The sequence below is a fragment of the Simochromis diagramma genome, unplaced genomic scaffold, assembly GCF_900408965.1.
Source record: "Simochromis diagramma unplaced genomic scaffold, fSimDia1.1 OVJJ01000596.1, whole genome shotgun sequence".
Lineage (NCBI taxonomy): Eukaryota > Metazoa > Chordata > Actinopteri > Cichliformes > Cichlidae > Simochromis > Simochromis diagramma.
The window spans coordinates 22,113,869-22,132,071 of NW_024387245.1; the positions used below are offsets into that span (position 1 = coordinate 22,113,869).

General features: G+C 38.0%; 1 protein-coding gene across 1 annotated transcript; it reads left to right on the forward strand.

Moving 5' to 3' along the window:
- The first annotated feature begins 386 nt into the window (after positions 1-386).
- parm1 (prostate androgen-regulated mucin-like protein 1) lies at positions 387-11,941 on the forward strand. The gene is made up of 4 exons (XM_040000738.1): positions 387-525; positions 3,813-4,496; positions 9,502-9,580; positions 9,981-11,941. Exons 1-4 carry the CDS (start codon positions 492-494, stop codon positions 10,069-10,071), a joined length of 888 nt encoding a protein of 295 aa, XP_039856672.1. The 5' UTR covers positions 387-491; the 3' UTR covers positions 10,072-11,941.
- Positions 11,942-18,203: the final 6,262 nt, after the last annotated feature.

Consider the following 18,203-nt stretch of genomic DNA (forward strand, 5'->3'; position numbering starts at 1 on the left):
TAAATGTTTGTGCTGCTCTCTGCTGGTACAAAATAATAATTACAATTATCAATGGTTTAAGGTTTGATTAATTATTTACATATACACTAGCCCCAAATAAGATAGAATAAATGACACAGATATTCAAAACACAAGATTAAAGCTAATGCTTATTTTGTAATATACTAAAGTGACAAAACGTCATCTCCGAATTGTTACAGGCGTATCTTAGATCAAAAATGAAGATGAAGTCATTATAAAAAATCAAATACAGATGAATTTTGCAATTTCTAGTCAGACTTCCTGTCATCGCTTGTTCATATTTTGATGAACACAGCCTCATGAGGTTTGGAAAGTGAAGTGACATCACGAAGCCTCGCCCCCCCAGGCTTTTATAATTAGTCACCTACAGTCACAAGCAGCCGTACACACTACAGCTTTCTACAGGGAGCAGAGAGCACAAAGCTACAGCCACAAAAGTGTTTGTGAAGACATACAGCTAAAGGAAAACTATGACGAGGGTCAGTCGTCAAACTCTGATAACATGTAAGTAAACATCAAAACAGGCTCCTTTCTGATTTACCTAGATCTGTTTTTAAGATAAAGGACTTTAGTAAGTGACTGAAGAGCCATGTGAACTATCATGTTTATTGTTAGTATTTTTTTAGATTATAAGTGCAGAAATTACTCCCTTCAGTAGCTGATCTGCAAATTATTTGAACTGAAGGTTCTTTGGTGAAGTCAGCCTTTGCAGTGTCTTTAAAATGCCTCTTTTCACTGGTTCAAATAGCTTGTTAGAAGTGAACTTTCAGTGTAAGAAGGTTAAACTCAGACCTGCTAGAAGTTACACAACACAATGCTTTTTCAGTGTTTGATTTGTTAAGGAAGTAAATGACACATTTCTACCGGTCTAAACTGAGTGATGATGACATGTGGTGCTAAAGCTCTCAGACAGGAAATGTGTTGTTTTTTTTTCTTTTTTTGACTCAACACTATTTTGGAACCTTTGGGTTGGATCTTTATCACAAAGTACTGCATCATCACTTTAATGTTTCTTTCTCCCACTGGTGATAAGTAGATAGTTTATTTTCATTAGATTCTCTTTTTTAAATTAAACTTTTAAAATTGTGATCAAACAACTATAATAGAAGGAGGAAAGAAATAATACATTCGTCATACTAGATCCCTGCTCTGACTTCCTTTACGTTGACAGAAACGCTGATGGCAAGACTGTGTCTGTGATGAAATATGTACTACACAGACTGTAAACGTTCAGCCTTTCTGGTCTTTTATTCATGTTAAATTTCAAATCAAAAGATGGGGGGAGCTTTTTTTTCATGGTTCCGCCAGATAAATTATCATGACTAACCATGACCAACTACATTCTGATTGCACAATGGTAGTGGTCAAAGAGGTATGAAATATACAGTCCCGGTCAAAAGTTTAAGATCATATTTTGCATGGTTGGATCTTAACAAGGTTCCAAGTAGAGCTTCAACATGCAACAAGAAGAAATAGGAGTGAGACAAAACATTTTTTGAGCATGCAATTTATTGAAAACAACGCTTAAAATGAAACAGTCTGTTTTACAGCTGATCAATAGTTTAGGACCACATCCCTTTAAAAGGCCAAATCTGTGCAAAAATGTGGATTCATTGTCATTTTCTGTCAGATAGTCACACTGTCATAATGTACTGATGGCAAAGGCAAAAAAACTTTCCCTTTTTGAATGTGGTGTTATTGTTGAACTGCATAAGCAGGGTCTCTCGCAGCGCACAATCCCTGCTGATGTCTGACGCAATAAGAAAGTCATTTGGGACTTCTTAAATGATCCCGAGGCTTATGGAACAAAAAAGTGAAGTGGAAGACCCCAAAAAATTTCACTAGCACTGAGCCGGAGGATCCAACTGGCTGTCTGTCAAGACACTGGACAATCCCCAAACCAAATTAAGGCAGTTACTGGTGCAGACTGCAGCCCCATAACCATCAGACGGCATCGGAGACTGAAGGGCTTCAAAAACAAAAAACGTCTACAAAGGCCTCGTCTCCTTGAACGCCACAGAGCAGATCATTTAGACTTTGCAAGAGTGCACCAAACATGGGACAATGAAAGATGGAAGAAAGTTTTATTCTCTGATGAGAAAAATTTAACCTTCATGGCCCTGATGGTTTCCAGTGTTACTGGCAAGACAAGCAGATCCCACCTGAGATGTTTTCTACATGCCACAACAGAGCTTCAGGAGGTGCAGGGGCATCAAACGGCTGCTGGCTATGTCCAAATGTTGCAGAGAGCATTCCTCATGACTGATGGCCCTCATCTGTGCAGTAACGAATGGGTTTTTCAACAGGACAACGCTACAGTACACAGAACAAGGGACTATATCCAGGAGAATAACATTGCTCTTTTGGACCATCCTGCATGTTCCCCTGATCTAAATCCAATTGAAAACCTTTGGGGATAACAGGGTTTTTTTTAGGTGTGGTCCTAAACTTTTGATCAGCTGTAAAACAGACTGTTTTGGTTTAAGCGTTGTATTCAATAAATTGCATGCTCAGAAAAATATTTTGTCTCACTACCATTTCTTCTTCTTGCATGTTGAAGCTCTATATGGAACATTGTTGAGATCCAACCATGCAAACTATGATTTTATGCCATTTTTCAAGTGGTCTTAAACTTTTGATGGGGACTGTATATATAAAAGCTGGAGTTGTGCAAAATTAATTGACTTCAATCCGACTAAGCAAGTGAGATACTGTTCATACCTAAGTGACATTAGAACTACCTTAAATTTAAAAAAGTGCAGTCTGACAGTTTTGCAACCAGTTTTAGCCTACAGGACATTAGAAAGAATGTAAGGTCTTTCCCCTTTAGCTTCAGACCTGGAGGCCTAAATTCATCTTTTATATGTAGTTAATGGGTTTATTGTATAATTAACATAGTTTAGTGCATGCAAACTCACCGTCTTTAGTCCTTGAAAACAGCTCAGTGTTGTATTTGCCAAAACACCCAAACTGTTTCACAAAAAAGATCAATACTTTTAGTAATAGATGCTTTCAACTTCTCTCTAATTTTCCAAGAGGTCACCAAAGATAAAGCTACATATTTGATTTGTCACTGATGTTACACCAGATCCCCTTCCTGATGCAACCCTACTATATAGCCAGGGTTGGGACCAGTACTGTTAGTATGAGCCTGTAAACAAATAAAAACAGCTTCCAAAATGTACCTTTAATTGGCATGAGTTCAATAAACTCCAAATAAAGCTGCACACTATATTTTTTAACTAAATATCAGTCAGAGAAGTAAATAAAATCAATAACCTATAAAACTATATACAACCTATATCAGATTGCATGAATTCCAAAAGCAGAAGACTTTCCAGGAAGCACACATGTTGCAAATTTAAACATTAGAGATCCTGCAACTGGCGTTTGGGCTGTGTAGGGGTCTCTCTCTTCCGGAAGATGATTGAATAAAAAGAAATATAAATGTTTTAACACACTATGAGTCAGTTTTCTCTGTTCCATCACGGGGACAAAAGAATCGGGGTTAATACTACCTAACTCTAATTTCTATTTGGAAATTCATTTAACACCAAGAACTTTCAGTGTGACACTCTACTTATCAGCTAAAACATTCTCAATCCTACCTGGTACATATGGAAGGGGTCCACGTTACTATCGATTTCTAAAGCTCTGAAATACTAGTTTACCATCATTTTAAGAGAGAAAAGAAAGGACAGGAAAATTCCAAAGTCTACATTCGGAAGCAGGAGGAATGTCATATATCACATTCTCACCACCTTACAAAAATCTCCTGTCTTGAATTGCAGGTCTGCTGTTATTCTGTGCAGTAACAAAACAGATAGTAACCTCCACAACACCACCTTCAACTTCTGCAAGCCTTACCGAGACATCAACTGCAGGTGTCACTGAAAACACCAGCACCACTGACATCAACCAAAGCACCAGCACAGCCATTACTCCCACAAGCACCACCCAAACAAACAGCACCACTGACATCGCCCAAAGCACCAGCATAGCCATTACTCCCACAAACGCCACCCAAACAAACAGCACCACTGACATCGCCCAAAGCACCAGCACAGCCATTACTCCCACGAGCACCACCCAAACAAACAGCACCACTGACATCGCCCAAAGCACCAGCATAGCCATTACTCCCACAAACGCCACCCAAACAAACAGCACCACTGACATCGCCCAAAGCACCAGCACAGCCATTACTCCCACAAACGCCACCCAAACAAACAGCACCACTGACATCGCTCAAAGCACCAGCACAGCCATTACTCCCACGAGCGCCACCCAAACATACAGCACCACTGACATCGCCCAAAGCACCAACACAACGATCACCTTAAGCACTTTAAATGCAAGTATTCAAACAATCCCAGAAACTACTACCACTCCTGGATTCACCACCCCTCCAAGAGCCACCACGAAGGGTACCACTGTGGGGCAAGATGAACACAAGCCCAAAGGTCTAAGCTCAGGTATGGAGTATTGCTCAGATACAGTTATCCTTTCTGTTTCATGCATTTCCTTTCCTTTCCGATCGATCCCACAACAATTCTGCTACATGACAGTAAGTCAGAAACCAGTGTATCTTCACTGACAAGAGGACATCAAGACTGAAAAATGTCATCTAATATCAAAAGCCTGAATGCAAAAATGGTAACAATAACCAGAGCTTGACTAGACAGTATCATGTAGATTTTTATCATAGTTTAGCATAGAAGCATTACATTATTACTAATTAGTTATAAATAGAAATCTGATCTAAAAAAAAATGTATAGTTTATCCTCTTGGCACCATGAAAGCTGACAAACTGCCAGTTAGTTGAGTCGAGTTACTGTTGCCTTCCTTTTCACTTGATGCAATCTTGCTATTTTCTTCTGACCTCTGGGATTAACAAGGCATTTTCACCTAGAGTTACTGCTCACTGGATCATTTTTGGACCATTCACTGTAAACCTTTGAACAGATGGTTGTGTGGAAAAATCCCAACAGATCAGCAGTTTCTGAGATTCTCAGATCAGCCCATCTGCCACCAACAACCATGCTACATTCAAATCACTAAAATCCTCTTTCTTCACCCTGCTTATGCTCAGTTTGAACTTCTGCATGTCGTCTTCACCATGTCTACATATTGAAATGCATTGAGCTCCCATCATATGATAGATTAGATGATTTGTGTTAGTGAGCAGTTGAACAGGTCTACCTAATAAGTGCCCAGTGTTAAAAATGGTATACCCAAACTCATAACTCCTAAAATGTCAAACTCAGTAGGATTAAAGGTAACACTTTATAAAAATGACCCAAGAGCAAGGCCTCAATGCTCATATAATTAAATGGAATTTCAATGTATTGTGTTTAAAATTATGTAATTATATTTAACTAAAAATACAGGTAGCTACACTCAAATAAGGGGGAAAGCAAGAAAAAATTATAATATAATTTAAAAAAAAAATGGATAACAGAATATCTATTGTGCACATAAAATAATGAATATTAAATAAAGATGTTAAAAAAATAAGCATAAAAAATGGAAAGATTAAGGCCTGCACCCCTCCAAAAATACAGCAAAGGATGACAGATGGAAAATATTATTTGTTTCCTTAAAATTTCCTCCAAAATACCATAAACATAGCATTTAAAACTACTTACAATGTAATTTATGTCTCCTTTCCAGTAAAATACATGAAATTATGCACTTAAAATTGCTTACACACCTCTGAAATTTACTTATAGTGTAGGGTTTTTGTTTGTTTGTTTCTTGCAAAACTTGTTCTTATTCAAGTGTCTCCAAGTAGCTGGTAATTAATCAGACATATCACGTAAAGTAAAGTAAGGAAGTATATTTTGTATTAGTATACACAATGTTTATCATATATAATTTATTACTTCTTCTTCTTTTTTTGATAACACTAAACTGTAGTTTGGATGCTACAACGTTTACCTGAGACACTGCCACATATTTGATCTGATAGTACCACATTACACTGCACCAAAACTTGTTACCCAAGTACCTGCCCTTTCTAGACAACTCTGTGTTTATTGCAGATGCTCTGTCAAGACACTCACTGTGTGTTCCCTTGAAATGATAAATTATTTTCTTATCTTTATTGTACTCCTTCAGATATCTCTAGTATGCCAGTCACTCATTAACTTTTGGTTTTAATCAAAGAATAGTTACAGTATACTGCCAGTAAAGGGCACGTACTCTAACAAAATGACTGGTGTCTGACCTGAATCTGATGTAAACCAGCTGTCTGTCTATAACACCCGAATGTAAATATCAGCGAATGTGTTGAACATATGATTTACAAACACAGTGGCACAGGTACTTATAGTTCTTTTGTTAAATGAGCAAAGTGAAAGCATGCAATACTCATGCACTACCCCAGCCCTTCTATTGCCTGTCTGTGACTGACCTCTTTTCAGCGTGGTTTAGTCTGTGGTTAATATGTGAACAGTTTCCTTTCACGCTTCCTTGTTTACTTCATAGTAAAGTCCTTACCAGCTAAATAAATGCTAGTTCTTTCTCTGCTTATTCACTAAGTGTACAATATCCAGTCATTATCATCACTTTCAGATCACATTATAAGGTATACTAAAACATTCTTTACGTTACTTCATGGGCATTTGGACCATCTAATCTCATTAAAGCCAAAATAACTTTAAGAGATTTATAGCAAAGAAAAGTAGTTTTCCACAAATGGGAACCTACTGCTTATTTCCCGTTATCATTGGCTAGTGCACCTGATAATGTATGTCATTTCATGTCAGTCCCTTTGGCTCATTTCATATGAATCATCTGGTTACTTAAAAAGGCCCAGAATGTATGGTGATCATTTATGAGCAGTTACACATTTTTCAACACCAATAACGCCTAAACTAAAAGTTTGTATTTAAAAAATAAATAAATAAAAATTTGCAGGTCATGATCAGTTCCAAATGGTGATTTGTGTTGTCAAAAAATCTTCACTGCTCAATTACAGTCCATTCTTTGGAAAATAACAGAATGCATTTTCAGTGTCTATTTCCAAAGCGTGCCACCTATCAAAGGTTTAAAGACTCAGTTCAAAGATCAGACAGCTTTCTGATAAACTGAGGCGCATAGTCAGCAATAAGCAGGTCATTTAATGTTGAAATTAAGGCTAGTAAGAGTATTAAGAGCAGCCTTGTTTATCAAGGAAGTGTTTATTGATTATAGCTGAACATTTTTCTAGGCTGTGTCGCCAACAAATAGAAACATAAGATCCTTGAGGTGGGCTGATTTCATCCAGTTTCTCACATGGAGATTACTTATCAAAACTAAAGCTCAAAGATCAGTTACTTTAGACATTGGGAAGAAAAGAATTATCTTAAGTTCATAGTACACTGTGCCACAAAATGGCCACCACCTCTTGAGACTTTTAGCTTATCTCTGCATAGTCAGTACAGTCGACTGAGGCCACTGACATACTTAAACATCAGGTGTGTTCAGTTGATGGGAAAAAAACATTTTATGAATCCCAAATGAAGAATCATTCAATAAATTTTTCAATACACTTTAGACTGATTGATTTTAGCTTGTTGGCGGTGTGGCTCTTTGGTTAGTGCTTTCCTGATACATCAGTCGATTGAGTTCGGGTTGATTTCAACTGTAATTTACAGAGTCCTTTAACCTTTTGTTGATTGCTATTTTTAAAACAGCTGTCCAGTTGTTTAGTTTATGACCAAACACATGCACAAAAAGCCTATATATTTAGGCTGCATTCACATTAAGTAATTTATACTTAGCTGAAACAATCTGAACAGTAAACATAACTCTGACCACCAGTTTTTTCAAATTTAGTGTGATTACTGCATATTATGTGTGAGCATGGTTAACCCTACTTTGTCCTGGCCCATTGAAAAGGTCAGACCAGGCAGGGTTTGGTTTGACTCAAGAACAGTGCACATGTAGTGTGATTGCTAACCACTCCATTGAACTCTTTCAAAGCAATATAAAAAGTAAACTAATAAACTGTCATGTAGGCTGTGTGGCAGGAAGAGGTAGGACCCAATGCAGGACTCAAATCAAAAAGGAGTGAACTAAAGAAGGAACTCACAATCTAGTTACTAGGAACTATAAAGTAGAAGGGGAAAAAAAGAACATTTACAACTTTGAGTTTACAAGCCAACCATGATACACAAGGACGCACACAGCAAATGGGGACGATGCGACAACAAGAAGAGGAAGACTGAGGATAACGAGTGGATGGGAAACAGGAGGAAACACACCTAGAACTAACCAGTTAGCAAATGTACAAGTAGAAGTACAACTACTACATTTAAAAATACTCCAGTAATAGTTGAAGTACTGATCTAACTTCTTTTCTCAGGTAAAAGTAAAAAAGTACAGGCTCTGGAATTTACAAGCAAGAAAGTAAAAAGTAGCTCTGGAGGGCGTTTTTTTTATTTTTGTGCAATGCTAACTGAACCTTCTGCTAGATTTAACATAATGAATAAATAATATCAGTAGATGAGAAAACAAAATTTAGTCTAACTTTTTAAAATTCTAACTATACTCAATTTGAATCTAAAGAAAAAGAAGGAAAAATTTAAAAAAAAATCTATATATTCTGTTGCCTACATTGTAGAGGGTGACTTTGCCTCTAAACAGGCAAATGTGTATAATCAGGGGTTTAATTGGGTCACACACTGTTCTTTGCTTTAAACCCATCACAGTAGAGCAAACTAACTGGTTTATCCTGCACTAACCTGCAGAGAATTTTCATGCAGCCTTTAAATAACAGTTAGTCTACTTCAGTTTAATTTAAAAGCATGTTTTACAAAATAAAATAAAAAACAACCAAAAACCATAATGTCACATGTACTGATTTAAAAACATGAGGACTTATGAAACTGACCGTTGTGGATTACAGTGTTGGACCCAAATCCGCCACAAACTTCACAAAGGAACACGCACTAAAGTACACAGGCACTTCAACAAAGGGAAGACAGGACTATTTATACACAGAATTGACTGGGAGTGACAAACAGGTGAGGAAAGAGATACAGGTGACAAAAAGTGAATGCACATCAGGGAAGGGCCGACAGGAAGAAAAACTAACACAGAACATTAAAGAAACTAACCTTCAAAGTAAAACAGGAAATGACGGAAAGAGACGAACAAAAAAGAATTTCAAGGAAACACAAATGGGCTGAGGCTTAAGGACAGAGTGAGACAGATGGAGGCACAACTAGAAACAGTCAGGAGTGTACTAAGATAATAAAATAAGAAACACAAAATATATTTAAAAAAAAACAGTTAAACACCATTAAAAAAAGAAAAAAAGAGACTCAATAACATCACTGTACAAGAATGATCAAAACAGGAAATGACAAACCCAAGTGAAACCAAACAGGAAACAATAAAAACCTGAAGGCAAGTCAAACTCCTGGACTCAAACCACAGACTATAAGAGGAACCCTTAGACTTATTGTCTATTTCTTTGTTCTTTTCTCCAGGAAGTATTGCAGCCATCGTTTCTTTATTCATTGTATTGGTTCTCGTTGTGTTGGGAGGGCTCTACTACTACAAGATCAGGTGAGTCGACTTGTGTTATAGAAGCTGAATGCTCATAGTTCATAGCCAAATTTGATTGTACCAGTCAGATGATTTCATTTCTCCAAGCAGCCCCCATATGTGTCACCAAAAGGGTAGTTCCCAGGGGATTGATCCTTTGTCAGTCGTGCTCTAAAAATGTTTTTTTTTTTCATTGATGGTATAAAAGATGGCTTCCAGATCTAAATAGTAAAGCTAACCTAGAAGTGTGTCTGTGGTTGCAAAATGAACTCAGTCATTAGATTCAGGTCACACTAAGTAGCAAAATAACTGCCCTTAGAAACTTCTGATCACTGTAAGAGTGAGAAAGGTCAACCCCTCACTGAAGTGTTTGGAACACTGCTTCTCTCACTCCGTTTCGTCTTTGTATTATCCGTTTCAGACGGACAAACTACGGTCGTCTCCTGGACAGCCAAGATTACGGCATGACAGGAAACTTCAACAACCCAATGTATGACCCCTATGATGCTTGACCTCTGATCCCAGAGAAATCCAAAGTCCTGCAGGCAGAGCCAGTCTGATCAGAATGTGCTAACAGTATGTGAATGATGACTTCACAATGGTCAGACTTTTCAAGTGTTAGCTAGACATCGAGCCAGTCACGCCACTGCTCGAATGCACTGAATTTCTCGAACTGCTATTGTATTTCCAATGTGACAAAAAAGTATTTATTTCAAATAATAGCAGCTACTAGCATTTACTCAGGTACCTTTTCAAAGAGCTTTAGCTTCATGAACTCTCATATATGATCACATTTCTAAGAGTGGAAAGTCACAGGTTATCTAGTGTGTTTGTACAGGTGTTATGACTTTTCTCAGTGAAGATCAGCTCCAGTGTAACATTACAAGAGACACTGAAAAAACACAGACGGTAGCAAATAATAAAGAGCCAGCAGAGAAAACTTTCCAATGTGCCAATGAAGTGATGAGAAAAGCTTTTGATCATTATACAATTTTCATAATAATTTTGATTTATAGAAAAGTGAGATATATCGCAAATCTAAGTTGGAGACATGTTTTAACAACTCCAGGTGTCCATGTTAAGTGATGTAATAGAGACATTTAGATAAAATGTTTTAGCTTTATTCGTTTTTCTTATTGTGTGTGTAAAAGTGTCAAACTGAATGATGTAAAGGAAGAGAGTGACCAGCCTTTGAAAGGAGGGTACAAGGTTTAATTCTTTAATTGTATTCAAAAAGCTAAAAGATGCATTTTTTGTATTAAACATCTTGTGTGCCCTCAGTAAAACACATAATAAGGTGTTAACTCTCTCTCAAACCTGATCAGCTGCATCTGCCATTTTTGAGTGACATTTTAATTACTAGATTCTGTGTTGAGATGTGGTTTGTTTTCATATTTCTGGGATATTTCTGTCGTCAGTCAGGCTGCTGTTTTGACTGTTTGTATATTGAGCTCGATAGATGTGTGTTTGTGAATAAATTGGTGAATAAAGGTGATTAAAGTCAGTGTTATCACCATTATGGCAACAGCAATCTGAGTGATGTTGTGGAAAATGTAGAAACTAAACCCAGCGCACTTTAATGCTTCAGACTTTTCAGCTGTGGAGTATACAGAAGAAGTACTGCAGCTATCTAAACACAAAAGCATGATGGTAGTAATTATCTGAAACCAATAAAATGGCACGACAACACAGCATGTGTAGCACACGCACACAAATGCTGACTTTCGGTGTGATGTCTTCATCTCTTTGCCCAGCAGACTGCAGAGCATTTATTAGTGGAAGCTTTAATAATAGTCCTGCCATCACTGCCATCCCATCCAAACTGCTTCCATGCTTCCTCTTTCTCTCATGGTTTCCCATGAAATCCTCCTCCCACACCCACACACAGCTTGTCTATGTCATTTCGTTAGTCCATCTTCTTCTTTAATAATTTCCACAGAAGCTCTGAAAAGGTCAAATTCTGTCCATTATAAATGTTTATTTCTGCTGTAAATCTAGTTATTTTAAGAGAGGAGTCTGTGGGATTGATTCAAATGGCCACTAGAGGAAATGCAGTTTTGGGCATCACAGCACTGACCGCATTTTTTAGCCCCAGAGATTGCCTCTTCGCTCAAAATAGAGTACTTGCGACTATTCTGTTTCCTTTGCTACATAACACCCATTTTCCTGAAATGCTGTACAGGGCTGTCTAGAGGAAAGACTGAAGGAAATCTGGTGGAAAGAAGGCCTGTGATTCACAAATTCGAGTAATGGAGCATTTTGCAGGGAAATCATTCAGATTTGACTTTAAACAATTCTAATCTAAAGCTGCAAAGTTACAAGTAGTTGCAGATGAAGGAATATTTCTTCCCAAGCCAATAAATAAAGCAACATAAAATGGAATGCTTGAGTACATGAAGTATTTTTTAACGTTTTTTCTTTAAATGTGAAACTAATAATAGAACAGGACGAGAGAAGGGAAAACAGTGTATGCAAAATAAACAAAAGACAGGTTAGTTGAATGTGTGTGATGTGTGATTTGTAACTGGATTGGCTACATATGTGTGTGATAAAGAAAAATGAATTCAAATGAATAATAATTTTAACTTTAATCATCATTTTTATTATCATCCTCCTCCATTGTTGTGATCATAACAACACCAACCTGATCATGTGTGTATTATCATATATATGGATATTTATATTTTGAAGTGATATATTTATGTATGAGGTTCTAGAAAGTATATGAAAGTAAAGCTTATATAGATATTTTAAATTGTAAAGATAGCGGAAAAAGAAAAAACTGAAGTACAGCATTTGAAATGTATTTTATTATACCACCTCTCTGTCATCATTGCCGGGCAGCAGCAGTAATAATAGAGGGAGCAGAGTCCTGTGCTGCACTGTTATTATCAGGCTCTAAATACTCCAGGCAGTGTGTATATGTGTGTGTCCTTTATAATTACCATTATTTACATTAGAAATCAGAAACATCTGGATAAGAAGTAAGAACTACAACGACTTAAACTTACCATTTGAATATGAGCTACAGTGTATCACTCACACTAATCATTCAGACAGTGTCAGTACACAGCAAATACTGAGCTGTTGATTTGTCCTGGATATTAAGATGGTTTAGGTTCATTTACTGCCTTCATTAAACATAGAAAGTGCCCGGCTCTGACAACAGGAAGTAACCCTTTGCTCTCTCACGCTTCATTGCAACAGTTTGGAAACCACAGGCTGATAAGCTGCAAAATGAACAATAACAGGGAGGCTATGGATAAACTGAAACGGAGATTACGTCTTTCCCTCCTATTAAATTCTGCATTACAAAGTTTGACAAATAAGAATTAAATGGGCGAAATTTAAAGATCGGAATTTAAAAAATCCTGTAACAATATTGAGCTTTGGACAGAAAAACCTGTTTATTATTTCTGACATACTTGAGTCCTTAAAAGGACCAAATCCAGAATGAAAAGCATGAGGAACATGAACCTGCAGGCATCATTTTTGAGAAAAACAGTACATTTTAACTTCAAAACCACCAAAAAGCTGCATTCGCCCACTCATAAGAGATGCGCTAACAACTAAGAACAGAAAACCACGGTTTGAACTTTAGTTTCATTTAAGAGGAAAAACAGGAGGAGGTTTCATTTTCGACCTAACTGGAGCACTTTTGCCCACTGAAGCTTCACTGCATCTGGTTTCAGCAGTTTTAACTTCAGGACCATGAGCTCAGTTTGGTGTCTGAAAAACAGGTGGGTGTATAAAACTGTGTTTCATTCATGAAAACTAAACTGTGGTGATGCTAGAAAAGGAGCAAATCTTGCAAAGTTTTAACTTTGTATGATTTTAAGATTCTCTGTGTAAAGCTGACTTTGCTGAATGGAAGTATCCATATTATCATGTTTTGTCTCCATATAATCTTTTAACACAAGATATACTCAAATGTAGTGCGCAAGTTATCTTTTGCATGGAATGTCCTGACTATAATATGTGGCCATGAGTGCAGTTGTGCCCTATAGTTGTTTGACCCCATTTGCAAAGGCAAATGAAAACCTCACAAAGACAACCTGTTTGTGTGTAAATCAGTTTATTTCAGTTATCCAGGACAAACTAGAGCCAGACAATGATTAACACCCAGGTTTAACCTACAACATTTGGTTAACTGTCGACATTTAAAAAAGCAGAAGTGGAAAATACCTTTGGGGATTTTTCTAATCTGGCTTTGGTTTGATGTTAAATGTTCATATGTTTTGACTAAACTCCATTTACAAAGCTATGCAGCGAATCTGTGTTTTTATATGAAAACCGATTTTATTGCCCCTTAAATTGTTAGTGTTTTCATAAAAAAAAAATCACTTGAAAAAAAGAAAAGAAAAAAAAGAAAACATAATCATTTCTTTTTTCTTTTTTCATAGTATTGTCACGTACCACCGTAGGAATGTTTTGGACTTTGAACTTTGTTTCATTTAAGAGGAAAAACAGGAGGAGGTTTCATTTTTGACCAAACTGGGACACTTTTGCCCACTGATGCGTCACGGCATCTGGTTTCAGTAGTTTTAACTTCCAACTTCCAAAGTGCAGGAGGAGACAGGATGTGAAAGCACTTTAACTTGAAGTACTGGCAACTTACAGAGAGGACAAAAATAAGCACACAGCCTGGTCAGAGCAGAACAAGGAAACGTAAAGCTGAGGGTTACACAGCAGGAATATGCTGGATGACACAACAATGAATACAGACAAACAAAGGGTTTAGAAGAAGCCAAAATATTCAACACAAAGCACTGGGGCAAAACCCAGGACCATGACAGAATTACTAGAAATATCAAATTAAACACAACCAGAAGGTCTCTAACTCAAATAATATCAATATCAACTTTATTTGTAAAGTACTTAAAAAATCACTCCTACTAGGCTGTACATAAAACTATACACATAATCAATAAAAACAGTAAAAAAAAAAAAAAAAAACACCCCAAAAATAGCCCATAATTAAAAAGATTAGTTTTAAAACTGGACAATGTAAGTGACTGTCGAACGTGCAAACTGAGAATGCTCTGTGCCCTCTGAATTTCAGCTTATAAAGCCTGCAAAATACACATTTATCCAGTTGAATAACTAAGTTAATGTTAACATTTTTGTTTTTAACTACTATATTCGCTTAATAGAGGTGGTTTGTTCCACCCCCTCACAGGACAACAGTGTGTAACACAGAACTGTTTGACCTCAAAGTAATGTAAGTGAAATTCTCTGAATGTCACAGCTGTGGTTAAAGCCAACAGCGTACGAAGCAGGCAGCTGAATAACATGTTGTATATGTATATGTTCCAAAATAACATGCCAAACTAATCAGCAGTTGAATGAGTCTTCTAAACTCCCACATAGTGGCACTTGAAGGAACACTGCAGTATTATGCAAGTTGGGATGGAAATTATGCACGGGCATAAATCATGCTATTTTATGCAGAAAAGGAAATTGTCATGGTCCTGAGTCTGAGGACTCAGTGTTTTGTGTTTCCTTATGCTTTTGTTCATTCCGAGTATATATTCTGTTGTGATTTTGCCATTTGTTAGGTTTCTGTTCTTTGCCTGCCTGCTCCCACTTCTCTGTGTTCCCTCTGTCTGTCCATGGTGTTATTGTGTTTACTTATGAGTCCGCCTGTCAAGTTCAGTGTCCTGTCTGGTTCTCTGTCTGTTAGTTTCCTGTTTTATTGTGAAGGTCTCTGTCTGATGTGAATGTGTTCAGTTTACGTTTCCCCTGTCCCGTCAGCTCTGATTCCTCCCAGCCGTGTTGCCCTCCTGTCTCTCATCCCCTGATTACTGGTGGGTGTGTGTATTTAAGCCCTGTGTGTTCTCCTGCCTGTTGCCGGTTTGTCTGTGTTACTCCGTGTCCCACGGTGTCCTGTTCCTCGTCTGCGTCTCTCTGCGTCTCATCCCTTTATCGTATGCTCCCAGGTCTGTTATTTTTAGTTCTCCCAGTTTAGGTGTCTTCAGTTATTTGTCATGCCCCACTGCTTGTTTGCCACTACACCTTTGTAAATAAACCTCACTAGCATTTCATCCACTGCCTGCATCTTGGGTCCTTCTTCCAACTCCACACGGCTCGCCTCGGCAGCCGTGACAGAAATAGAAACAAAAAACTGTCAGAGATTTGCACAATATGCTAACAAAAGCAAATGTAAGAAATAATTCGAATGGACATTGGAAAATGACCAAATACTTTATTTATTTATGTAGTTTTATCTTATTTCAGTACCTTTTTTTTAACTTCAGCTCGTTTCACTTAATGTGAATAAGGGTGTTCAATAAGGAGAGATCATTAAAAGGAATTGAGCACGATTTATTGATATACAGGACTCTTTGGAGATTAGACCCCAATCGCCCATCACAGTCCCAGCAGTGACAGGGATTAGGGCAGGATCCCCTTGGAGACGTCTAGATGCTGGTGGTGGAGAAGAAGTTGGAGGCTTGAACGGAGCCTTGAACGGAGTAAAAAGGAAGAGGCGGAGATGGGCGAGAGGTGGGTTGCACAAGGGAGAATGACAGATGAGCGGTGAGATTTTGAGTACGCAGAGTTGAGGTTGATTGGCCTGAAGAAGGTGGGCAGAAAGATGATTGGATTAGAGCAGTGATGTCAGCAATAAGCTTGACTGCGTGGGAAAGTGAAGTAAAGCTTAGATTAGCCACTAAAGAACTGTGGAGCAGAGAGATGTGTGACTACTGATCTTCCTCAATGAACTTATACATAAGCTTCATTATTGGTACATTTATAGTGCTGCATTTTGTCCAAATTGGAACCCAGAAATTCAACAATACACTAGAAGGATATTGTAATAAAACAATATATATATAAAAAAAAAAAACCCCACCTTTCCCTGCAGAGTAGACAGTGGTACACATGTGGGACTAATAAAGGTCATCTTATCTTATCTTATAAAATATTTCTTCATGAGATACTGTGAGGTTTTTGTTCTTCATCTAGAGTCTCATTGGGATTACTTGTATAAATTTTAGTTTAAAAAAATAATGTGTCACTTCAACGCAGATGCCTCACTGAGCATATGACACCCATTTCACATCTTCACCTCTTAAACTGCGGCATCAGTCACACATACTACAGTGAGCCGTGTGGTGATGTGTTTGTCAGCGTAACTAGTGAATGGAAAGTCATGAAATATTTGTTGGTGGTCTGCCACATGTTAACAATTTCATGTATTCCCATAAAATTTGTTGCAGATATTCATGAGTTCCCTTGGTCATGAAGTCCACTGTTTACCTTAGTGACACTAATTTATGGACTCATGGCTCATTAATTTCAGTTTAAACATTTGTAATGTGGCACCACATAATGTATAACAATGGCATCTGTTGGACAGAGAGTATGTTACGTGAATGTAAAAATGCATACTTATATTCTTATAATGTGATGTTGGGAGTAAAGTGCAGGACATGAAGCTGTAATGCAATTGATAATATAAAAGAAATAATGTAACTGAGTTATTATATGGAAAGTGTGGGAATAATATGGATGTTGATGTAGTATTTTTAATTTAAGTGTCCTTTTATAAGGTGGTGATTTTTTTTTTTTTTAATTATAATTTATTTGATTTTCGGTTGTTACAGACGGGACAGACATGACTGGGGGATAGGACAGGGAGAAAGAATGAAAGAAAGAGAGGGAGAGAGAGAAAAATAGAGGGGAGAAGAGATGGTGAGAAAGGGGGGAAGAAAAATAAAAGGAAAAACAAACACAACACCTGGATCACCTGTATGGAGATAAGAAAAAACAGAAGAGAAAACAAACAAGAAAGAGCAACATAATAAATACAACACCATCGCAATAAACTAGCTAACAGTAGATACTAAATATTATATGTTATTGTGCAGTACGCAAGATCAACAGCGCACAATGTGCTTTGAGGCAGCAGCCAAGAAAGGTGTAGTTTGTGTCTGTGAACACCCCTGTGTACACCTGTGTGCACACCTGTGTGGATCAGCACGCTTGTATTCAAAAGGTTTCTCCATGTAACGGTATGGAGGAGATCCAGGCCCCAGACATCCAGAGGCCCCAGAATACGAAGACCCAAGGAGGACCACCAGGGGGGCAACCGTGCCACCCTCCTGGGAAGAGCTGAGGAGAGCCCCAGACGAGAGGTCACCCAGCAGCCACGGAGCAGAGGCCAGAGGGGGTTGCAGTGACGTGCCTGCGGGATCTGCCGGCAGCAAGCTGTGCCAGAGAGGACCGGGCCTCAGGCCCAGAGGCCAGAGGCCTGAGGGCACCCCAGCCCCCAGAAGGGGCTCAGCTGGGCCACAGGGCATCTGAGGGCATCAGCCACTGGCAGGGAGTGTGGTGAGGGGAGATAGGCCTCCATACCTCAGAGAGCCTGAGATGTTCCCAGAGAGGTGGAGTCTAAAACCCAAGCTGACATATAGACACAGACGAACGCAGACACAAACATGCATTCCTACCCCCATATACACAAACAAATATTCTGCAATATATAAGGTGATTTTTAATATTCTTTTCTTCTAATATCAAATTTCAGTGACATCTGTATGAGATGAGCTTACTTGTTTGTCTTTGAATGTAGATTGTGCGTGTGTGTGTGTACATGTGTGTGTGTACGTGTGTGTGCGTGCGCGTGTGTTGGTACATATAT

Excerpts from the sequence above, each read along its gene's own strand:
- parm1 (XM_040000738.1), top strand. The coding sequence starts at position 492 with ATGACGAGGGTCAGTCGTCAAACTCTGATAACAT. Across the intron at positions 4,497-9,501 it reads GCCCAAAGGTCTAAGCTCAG|GAAGTATTGCAGCCATCGTT; the intron begins GTATGGAGTATT and ends TCTTTTCTCCAG. Across the intron at positions 9,581-9,980 it reads CTCTACTACTACAAGATCAG|ACGGACAAACTACGGTCGTC; the intron begins GTGAGTCGACTT and ends TATCCGTTTCAG.